A 10,802-nucleotide genomic window follows, 5' to 3' on the forward strand; every position below is an offset into this window, starting at 1 on the left:
CTTGGCACATATTGCATGCTGTATGTTTGTTAAATAAGTAGAATAAGAAAGAGTCTTTTAAAAAATTCCACTCTATTGCTTTGTCTTCATACCTTACCATGGGTAAGATGAATGATCAGGGGCATCAGGGGAGTATGGCAGTTTGGGCAAGCGCATAAGAGCTTGGCAGAGAAGACCAGCCATGTGAACCACAGCAGTCAGGGTAATATACCCCTCGTAAATACAGCTTATGTCTGTGTCTTAAATATGTGAGTTATCTACCTCAAGAGTCTGTGTCACTTCTTCCTTTGGAGTGTCTGCTAACCCTCTAACCCCAGGACGGGGTTTAACACCCAGGAGGAGGGGAACAAGGAAAAGACATTCAGCATGGGTCAGACAGGGTGGGGTGTATCACTCAGGGTCCTGGCGGAAAACAGATGGCACACTCAGAAAGACCTTTTTAAGAGACTTTTTAGTGAAAAAAAAAAATATTTACAGAGGTGCAAGTAAGTACTCACGACAGCAGAAAGGCATTACCATTCCTAGCAGTGAAGCAGCAGGGCAAGGAAATGGCATTCCCTGACACCAGTTAGGAGATGGAGCTGTGGAACCAGTTTCACCAGACAGAAGCTATTGTCATAGAAGAACACAGCCATTGCTACTCCATGTTGCACTAATTATCTGTGGCTTCATAACAAATTATTCCAAAACCTAACAGCTTCAAATAACATCACTTCCTACCTCACAATCGCTGTGGACCAGGAGTCTAGCTGTAGCTTAGCTGGGTCCTCTGCTCAGAGTCTCTGACAAGGCACGATGAAGGTATCATCGAGACTGCAGTCACCTCAAGACCCAACTACAGAAGGATCCACTTCCAAACTCAATCACATGATTGTTGGTAAGATTCAGTTTCTCATAGACTGTTGGACTGAGGGCCTCTGTTTCTCCCTGGCTGCAGGCTATGCTTGCCATGTGGGCCTCTCCACAGAGCAGCTCATGCCATGGCAGCTCACTTCATCAGGGTAAACAAGCTGAGAAGACCCAGAGGGGGGGGGAGAGAGAGAGAGAGAGAGAGAGAGAATGTGTGTGTGTGTGTGTGTGTGTGTGTGTGTAAGCAAGACAGACGTCATGGTCTTTTAAAACCTGTGTATAAGCAAGACAAAAGTCATGGTCTTTTATAACCTAATCTCAGAAATGACATCCTCTAACTTTTGCCATTTTCTATTCGTCAGAAGTGAATCACTAGGTCCAGTCCATGCTTGGCAGAGAGTGTTACACAAGGGAATGAATACCAGGAGGTGAGGATCTTTGGGAACCATCTTAGAGGTCTACCTACCAAAGCACCTACCGGCTACACTTGCGAAAGCAGGGGGAGAACAGAAAGAACAAATGCCTTGACCTCTCCCTCTTCCCGTTCTGACCTCCCACTGGTGTCTCCCATTGGCCAAACTCAAGTAGACACTAGAGGACAAGAGAGCCCAGTTGATGTACCCCACAAAAGTCATCCTTCCAGCCCAGTGCAGAGATGGGCAGAGAATAAATCTGAGGCAAGGAGGGGAGCAAAGAACGATGAATAGAGAATAACCAGAACATGAGAAAAGACACAGTGGCAACTGACAGGGTCATCATGGCGGTCAGATACCCTAGGAGACGAGACATCACAGAAGACAGCTCCACCTACATACATGAGGTGTATCTCTTTTCTTTAATATCTGTATCCAATTCTTTTCCAGGCCCTATAATTTGGGGTATTATTTCACCTCGGCCCTGTTACAAACTCAGTCATTAAGGCGTCTACCTTCGGCTCAGGTCGTGATCCTGGAGTCCGGGGATCGAGTCCCCGGACTCGATCAGGCTCCCTGCTCAGTGGGGAGCCTGCTTCTCCCTCTGCCTCTGCCTGCCGCTCCCCCTACCTGTGCTCACTCTCTGTCGAATAAATAAGTTTAAAAAAAAATTTCTATAGAACAAATGTCTCACTCCCATTTATGTCAATACCTGCCTCTTTAATTCATGAGGCCAAGGGAAGGATTAGGAGAAGAACAGGGCTGAGCAGTGACATTTGGAAAGACCCTGCTCTGTGACAGCTCTAGTGTTGATGCCAAAGTTCTAACTTCCTCTTAGAAAAACTTGTGTAAATATCATGGTTTGCTCCTGCTGGATTTTTTGATGTGCTCATAGAGACTGTTTGGGAGCTAGAGTCAGAGCCTCTCCTACTATGGTGTATGCACGGATACACACACACACACACACGCACACACATCCCAGGGCACTGATGTAGTCAAAACTCTCTCCTGACCCTCAAGATTTCCCCATCAAGTTAAGGCCACCACCATCTTCAAGGCTCCCAGGCCCGGACCCTTAGGCAGGCAGTCAATGCCAAGTCCTATCCCTCCGTTAATTCAACACAACCCTCTTCACCTGCTGGCCACCATTAGATGCCATATAAATCTTAAATATCAAATCACACAGGGAGGTAGTGGGCGAGCAGTTAATTTAATCCTGTTCCCACTCTCCATGTCTGGAGCAAATCAGCTGCCTGAATGTGACCATCATCTTACCTGGAGGTTAAGGATGGGTAAAATGTGGGTTAAGGATAGCCCAAAAGGACCCACTCCTCATGCTTGTAATGTCTCACCTTATCAGTTTTCTCTTCCTTTATCTAATGAGGAGACTAATGCTCTGAACCCAGGCAGCCAAGCACCCTCATGTTATAAACTTCCTGATACCCCCTTTCCACACCAATCTCCAGAGTAGACTTGAAGCAGAAAAGCCTGGAGAACAACCTGGGGCCTGGTGAAAGCCAACACCGAGCAAATGGAGAATCACAAACTGATATCCAGGACCCTATTCTCTACTCACAAGCCCCCCAAATGGCTCCTGTTTCTCCATGATTCCATTCTATTCAGCATTTAGCACCAGCCTGAGCCAAACCTACCCAGAAAGATGAGCCCTCTGCAAACTACAAGTATCCCACACACATCTGCATAGAAGTTTATTGTCTAAAAAATGCTTTGCCATGTATTATCTTACTCAATCTCCATCACTCTCCTCTACATAGGAGCCATAACTCCTAGATGACAAAGGAAAATCCGAAAGTCTTTCAGTATATAACAATGTACTGCCCTATGTATATGACAAAGCCAGAACTCAAGGTCTGGGCCTTTTGAATCCCAGCTCATGGAAGGAAGAAATCCCAAGTCAAAGAGAATTATCTGCTTTTCTTGATTGTTGACACCATGGATCAGCTCCCCTACTTGAAGGGAGAACCAAGTTCCAACTTCAGTGAACCACCATGGTCCAGTAATCAGAAGATCCTCTCAGAAATGTGGGCTCCCATCGGTTGGACCTGAAGATAGACATTGACAGGGGCCCATGTGGAGTTTGGGGAGTTCCTCCTAGGGGATAGACAATAACTTAAGAGCAGGAGACAACTCGAGAGAAGTCATTCATGCCTCGAAGGCCATCCCCTCAAGAGGAGAAAGGAGCCATGAACTCAGTCCCCAAATGTTCTGAGTGTGGCCCCCCAGGGAAGGAAACTCACTTAGTGTGGGGAAACCTTCAAGCCTCTGCACTAAGTCCTGTGCAGATCAAGGCAAGGAGTAGACAACATGATCTTCCAAACCCCCAACCTCCTCCTGGGGAGATGCCAGTCCTACCAATACCCTCAACAGACACATTCCAGAATCTCCCCAAACAAAACTTGTTCTGCCTGTGGTCCCTGAGATCCCAGAGATTGAAACCACAGGGCAAGTGGGATGAAGAAGAAAAGAGGGAGGAAAAGGATGGCTGGAAGGCAGTCAGGAAAGGACCTCCCAGCAAGGATGCCAGGCATCAGCCAGCCCCAGCTAGCCCTTGGAGACTTAGCAAGTTTGGGGAAGAAGAGGAGGAGAACACGGAAGTCACACCCCTCCAAACTTGATTGCCATTGGCCCTTGGTATCCTTAAAAGGGCCCAGCAGTATCAGCACTGGTATTCCCGAACCCTCTGAGGATTCTGTGGTTATACTCATTTCTCATCCCACAGCATGAGATTCTCGGCTCTCCTCTTCCTGGCAGCTCTGCCTGGAGCCTTGGTCTATGCTGGTGAGTATGGCCCTCCCCCCGCACCCCACCCAAACCCCGACAGTCCCGGGCTTTACCTCCACTCTTCATTCCTCTCTTTCTCTCCCAGTGCTGTCCTGGTTCCTCCTGCCTCTGCAAGGAACTCCTCCCCCCAGTTCTCCACACATAGCCTCTTTACCCCACTGGTCGGGGAGTGAGGAATCCCCTGGCCATGCCTGGTCTCCCGGCTCATCCCCTCACACACCGTCCTTTACCCACTATGCTCTAACCACATTGACCTTCTTGCAGGGCTTCTGGGCCACCGAATATAGCTGGGCAGGTTATCCCCAGCACAAGGGTGCCAGGCAGGGAGTAGTGGAGGCTAAAATTTAGCTTACACTCCACTTGCTAAGAGGAGTGGCCTGCCAGTGGCCTTGTCTCTCAGGATGCCTCTTCCTGAAAAGAGCCAAAAAGGCACTATTCAGGCCAGGACAGCCCTGCTGCTCCACAAACACCGGGACCTTCCTTCTTGCTCTCCCCTCTGCCTGGAACTCTTTTCCCCTCCCTGTCCTCTCCCCCCAGCCAACCCTGAATGTCACCTGTCCAATGCTTTCTCATTTGTCAAATCTCAGTTTAGATATCAATTCTCCAAAAAAGAATATGGAGGAAAAATTAGACCCCTTATCACACCACGCAGGACTTGCCCTTCCAGCACCATCACACCATGACTTGAGAATTATGTACTGGAATGGACGCTGGGTCAGGGCGGGGTCTTTCCACTTCCTCAGCACTGAACCCCCTCCACTTAGCAGAGAGCTAAACATCGTGTTGAAAGAATAAAGAGAATGAGGGCTGGGATCCAATCCCAGAAATCGTTCAGGCATGGCCCATGGCCCGTGCGCCGTCCCCTTCTGCCACAGAAGAACCTGAGCCCCTCCAACCACAGCCGGTTCCCCAGCGGGGATCTCAGGGCACCCTCACAGGCCAGGGGCAATGTGGGGGAGGGCAGTTCTCAGAGAATGTTACACTTCTCCCAGGAGAACCTGCTTCAAGCAGCTGTAGGAGGGGTTAAACACCAGACAGATGACCCTGGTGGATCCACCAATGAGGCAGAAGGGCACATTTAACCAATAAGGAAATGGATCTCCCTGTGTCCACAAACGCCCCTGAGAGCTGAGGCTAAGGAGGTAGGAGGGCTCACGGGGGTCAGGTTCAGTCCTCACTGTCGCCTCTTTCTTCTGCGGCAGAAGGTGCAGAAGGTGGCTCCTCTGATCCCACCCCGGGGGGCTGCGGCCAGTGAGTCCTTCCCTCCCTCCTGACCCTGCCTTCAAGGGGAGGGGCTAACAGCAGGGGTTGTGGGTAGAGCCTGGGAGAGGAATGAGGGGGCGGGACTGTGTCCTACTCTTGGTGATAATAGGTGGAGCATGGATTGGGGTGGGACAAGCCTAAGGATGAAATGGGACAACCCAGGCAGGCAAAAATCAATAGGAAGAATGGGAAAGTTGTGAATAAAAGGGAGAAAAAGATGAGGTTAAATGATAAGGGAAATTTCCCATGTGGTATTAATACCTTCACCCGCACACTCCCCACTCCTTAGCCAAGTGCCCACTATTCAGCCTCAGACATCATTTCTAACCCTGTTTTCCATGCTTCGCCTTCATGTACCGCCCACATCAGCTAAACTGAACTGGTTTGCTTTCCCCACACACGTTCCATGCATCCCTTGCCCTGAGTTCTGGCTGACTGACTTCCTACCCCCAACGAAGCTCCTTTAGAATATCCCCCCTGACAAAATCCTGCCCTTCAAGACCCAGCTTCTCTCTGACATGCTCTCTGATTCGCCCTAAATAGCCTAGCCCAAATCCCTCCCCAACCTTACCCATTAGAAGTGCCCAACCCTGCCCACCTTCCAAGAGGCATTGTCTTAGTCCATCTGGGCTGTACAACAAATCACCACAGACTGGATAGCTTAAACCACAGAAATTTATTTCTCACAGTTCTGGAGGCTGGAGGTCCGAGATCAAGGTGCCAGCATGCTTGAGTTCCAGTAAGGACCCTCTTCCTGGTGACAGACTGCTAACTTTTCATTATATCCTCACATGGCAGAAAGAGCCGTGGAGTCTCTTTTATAAGGGCACTAACCCCATTCATGAGAGCTCCACCTTCATGACCTAATTACCTCACAGGCCCCACCCCCTAGGACCATCATATCAAGGGGTTAGGATTTCAAAATACGAATTTGGAGGGGGAGAACATTCAGTCCATAACAGGCACTTGTGTGTAGAAATCTTATCACTTCTGGGTCTTGACACCCAGCACATATTAGGTATCCCAGGGCCCTGCCACTCATTCCAAAAATAAAAAAAACTTTGACTATGCTAAAATCAACCAACTGGTGTGTTTGTAGCTGAACCAGAAGGGACTACAACTGCAGCAAAACCTGCTTCACCCCGAAAGCCGGCCCAGGACCCACAGAGTGCCACCCCAAGTACAGAAGAGCTAAACCCACTGAGTAAGTCTCTGTCTCTATGCCAGATAACAACCCAGAGAAGTCCCTGGTGGCAGGCCTCCGTGACACTTCCACCCACAGAGACGAGCCCAGGGAGAAACACATATTCATTCACCTGAGGACAAAGGCACAAACAGGGGTGCACACCGCACCCACACACGGAGCTTCTGCCATGGTAGATTTTGCTGCCTGCGTGGTTTCTTTCCTGGCCCTCCTATAAGAGGGCCTTCCTATAAGAAAGAAGCTGGACCCCTCAGCAAAACTTCTTCACTTGAGGAATTTGTATCGGGACAATGTCTGGTGAGGGATGGGAGGGGAGGTGGGAGTTTTCTTGAAAATGATGACTTTTCTGCTACTGTGATTCTTCTCCAAAATTAGAATCCCTGGCAAATAAAAGTCTCTTGGTCACAGCACCTGGCTTAGAAAGAGCAAAAAAAAAAAAAAATGCATAAAGAACTTCAGTTTAGAAGACATCTTTTTTTAAGATTTTTATTTATTTATTTGAGAGAGAATGAGAGAGAGAGAGCATGAGTGGGGGGAGGGTCAGAGGGACAAGCAGACTCCCTGCCAGGCAGGGAGCCCAATGTGGGACTCAATCCTAGGACTCCTAGGTCGTGACCTGAGCCGAAGGCAGTTGCTTAACCAACAGAGCTACCCAGGTGTCCGTAGAAGACGTCTTTTTGAGGGTGAGTGCCTCCCAAGGCAAAGCTCTGTGGGAACAGGAATACTCACCATCCATCATCCAGGGGCAGGAGGTGGGCAGGAACACCTGACTCCACCCCACACAGGACACCTGCAACCACCACAGCCCCTCCCCTCCCCTTGAACCTTTCCTCCTTCAAATGTCTCCTTTTGTGCCTTTAAATGCCTCCAATTTCTCATCCACACTCAAACCACATGGTTGCCTGATACTAGATTGCCCCTGCAGTCTAAGCCCCAGCCTTCCCACTGCAGAGCCTGCCCAAGTGGGGAAGGGGCATGTCCCTCGGCCTTTGGTGAATCTATGAATCTAACCTCCCTCCGTCCCTCCAACTTCTGTGCAAGGCCCTCCAGGGGCTGGGTGAGGTTGGAAAGCAGAAGACAGAGTTGAGGGGGATGGAAGGGGGGGTGGGTGTTGGTGCCTGGAGCCTATGAACCTCATTCTCACCTCTGCTTTCTTCTAGGTGGAGCTGAACGGGACAAAAATCTGAAAAACTTGGTTGAAAAATTCAATGTAGCTGTAGTCTGAGAAGCTGAAAAGAATGGGGTCCCTGGACTCAGAGCCTTAAACATGCTTGCAGCCCAGCATGATTAAACTGAAGCATCCAACTCGCTGTGTGTCTGTGCTCTGTGGGGTGGGCCCCGGAGGAGATGGAGAGCAAAACCCTACCTAGAAAGCCAAGAGGCCCTGGGTGTCCTGACCCGGGCCCTCGGCCAGTCACAGCCTGCCTTGAGGACACAGCCTCTAACAAGCACTTTTTATTCACGCTGAGCCACTGCCCCACGTGCTGGGCCTCCTTCTACTGCAAATGCCACTCCAGTTCTGGTTGAATCCTTCACGTACAGTGCCTAGTGACATTTTAGCGTTTCCAAAAATTAAATCAACCTCCAAAGAACCAGGATTTGTCATCCCGAAAATAGTCAAAGTCTGAGTCATTCTATTAAAGCCATTTTCTGGTGCCCTTAATAAAAATGCATCCCTCCTGCCTTCCATTCACACTTTCTACACTGGGCCAAAGGGAATGGCAGTGGTTAATTAGATCAGATCAGTAAAATAATGAGCCACTGCAATGATAGCTGGCACTTGACTAAAAAGGCCAATTGAACCCATGCGAGGATCCATGTGATTATCCCGTATCTCCCGTTTCCCTCCACCACAGTCCGGGACCACACTTCACACTCTGCATGCAGGTGAGCAGGGGAAGAATACTCATGACCATGGAGGAAGACAGGGCAATTACTCTCCCACCAGCACTCTTCCTGAGCCTGACACATGGCAGGTCTGCTTTCTAACACTCCCAGAGTCCTTGATTCTAGATGGTCCTTCCTCCACCCTACCTGACACCCACTCCCTCTATCCTGGAGATGAAAGCATTCCACCCAGACCTTGTTTTAAATGAATGAAGAAACACATCTCCCTTCTCCCTCATCCCTCCATGACCACACATCCTCCATTTCTGAGAACGCTGCCCAGGAGGCACGGGGGGCCCTCCAGTAGCAAGCCCCCTTGAAGTGCCGATTACAGTCAACAGTGGGTACATAGGCCCCTTCACCCTCAAGTAGACTGCCACCCTTTTATGTGTTGAATTGTGTCCCCCAGAATGATTTGTGGAAGTCCTAACCCCTGGTACCTCAGAAGGTGACCTTATTTGGAAATTGGATCATTGCAGATGTAATTAGTGAGGTTATACCGAACTACAGTGAGCCCCTAATCCAATATGACTATTGTCCTTCAAAGAAAAGAGAAATTTGGACACAGTGTCGCACATGAAGTGTCACACACACAGGGGTAGATAGCCAGGTGACAACGGAGTCAGGGACTGCAGCGATGCATCTCCAAGCCAAGGAATGCCAAGGATTGCCAGCAAATACCAAAAGCTAGAAGAGGCAAGATAGGATTCTCCCCTACCAGTTTCAGAGAGAGCATGATTCAAAATCATCCATTTTACTTTATTATGGGAAGCCCTAGGAAACTAATATGCACTCCCATCCCCAAACTCATCCTCTCTTCAGGCTACAGGCTTCATCTTATAACCAGAAGTACATACCCTTTGACCCCCATCACTCATTTCCCCCACTTCCCAGCCTCTGGCAATCACCAATGTACTCTGTTTCTACGAGTTCTGATTTTTCAAGACCCCACATAAGTGAATTCATACAGTCTTTGTTTTTCTCTGTTTGACTTATTTCACTTAGCATAACGCCCTCTAGATCTATCCACACTGATGCAAACAGCAGAATTTCCTTTTTCCTTGTGGCTGAATAATGTTCATTATATTGATATGTACGTACATCCTAGAGTTTTCACTGTACAAATCTTTTATCACCTTGGTTACATATATTCCTAAGTATTTTTATTCTTTTTGATGCTATTGTAAATTGAATTGTTTTCTTAATTTCTCTGATAGTTTGTTCTAAAAAAAAATGTTTAAGCCAATTACCCCTTCACACATTTTAAAGCTGGCATCTAGAATTTTTTTATTTTATTTTATTTTATTTTTGTAAGTAGGGTCTACACCCAATATGGGGCTCAAACTCTCACAACCTCAATATCAGAGTCACAAGCTCCACCAACTGAGCCAGCCAGGTGCCCCAAGATATATAATTTTTTAATTTAATTTCAAGTTATTTGACATACAGTGCAACACTGGTTTCAGGATCAGAATCCAGCAATTCATCACCCACATACAATACCCAGTGCTCGTTCCAAATGATGCCCATCACCCATTTAGCCCATCCCCCTACCCACTTTCCCTCCAGCAGCCCTCAATTTGTTTCCTGTAGTTAAGAGTCTCTTATGGTTTGCTTCCCTCTCTGTCTTTATCTTATTTTATTTTTCCTTCCCTTCCCCTAGTTCATCTGTTTTGTTCCTTAAATTCCACATATCAGTGAAATCATATGGTATTTGTCTTTCTCTGACTGACTTATTTCGCTTAACGTAATACACTCTAGTTCCATCCACATCATTGCAAATGGCAAGATTTCGTTCTTTGCGATGGTGGAGTAATATTCCATTGTGTATATATACCACATCTTCTTTATGCATTCATCACTTGATGGACATTTGGGCTCTTTCCATAATTTGGCTATTGTTGATAGTGTTGCTATAAACATTGGGGTGCATGTGCCCCTTCAAATCAGCAGTTTTGTATCCTTTGGATAAATACCCAGTAGTGCAATTACTGGGTCACAGAGTAGTTCAATTTTTAATTTTTTGAGGAACCTCCATACTGTTTTCCAGAGCGGCTGCATCAGTTTGCATTCCCACCAACAGTGCAAAAGGGGTCCCTTTTCTCCACATCCTCGCCAACACCTGTTGTTTCCTGAGTTGTTAATTTTAGCCATTCTGATAGGTGTGAGGTGGTATCTCATTGTGGTTTTGATTGACATTTCCCTGATGATGAGAGATGTAGAGCATCTTTTCGTGTGTCTGTTGGCCATCTGGATGTCTTCTCTGGAAAAAGGTCTATTCATGTCTTCTGCCCATTTCTTAACTGGATTGTTTGTTCTTTGTTCTTTGGGTGTTGAGTTTGATAAGTTCTTTACAGATTTTGTACACTAGCCCTTTATCTGAT

At 47.7% G+C, this 10,802-nt stretch overlaps 1 protein-coding gene across 1 annotated transcript; it reads left to right on the forward strand.

Moving 5' to 3' along the window:
* The first annotated feature begins 789 nt into the window (after nt 1–789).
* Nucleotides 790–7,829, forward strand: LACRT (lacritin). Its single transcript, XM_025883370.2, has 5 exons — nt 790–877; nt 1,212–1,277; nt 4,003–4,061; nt 6,427–6,531; nt 7,692–7,829. Exons 2-5 carry the CDS (start codon nt 1,264–1,266, stop codon nt 7,754–7,756), a joined length of 243 nt encoding a protein of 80 aa, XP_025739155.2. The 5' UTR covers nt 790–877; nt 1,212–1,263; the 3' UTR covers nt 7,757–7,829.
* Nucleotides 7,830–10,802: the final 2,973 nt, after the last annotated feature.

Source organism: Callorhinus ursinus, unplaced genomic scaffold (genome assembly GCF_003265705.2).
Source record: "Callorhinus ursinus isolate GAN/ISIS: 27379988/994484 unplaced genomic scaffold, GSC_fseal_2.0 scaffold44, whole genome shotgun sequence".
Taxonomy (NCBI): domain Eukaryota; kingdom Metazoa; phylum Chordata; class Mammalia; order Carnivora; family Otariidae; genus Callorhinus; species Callorhinus ursinus.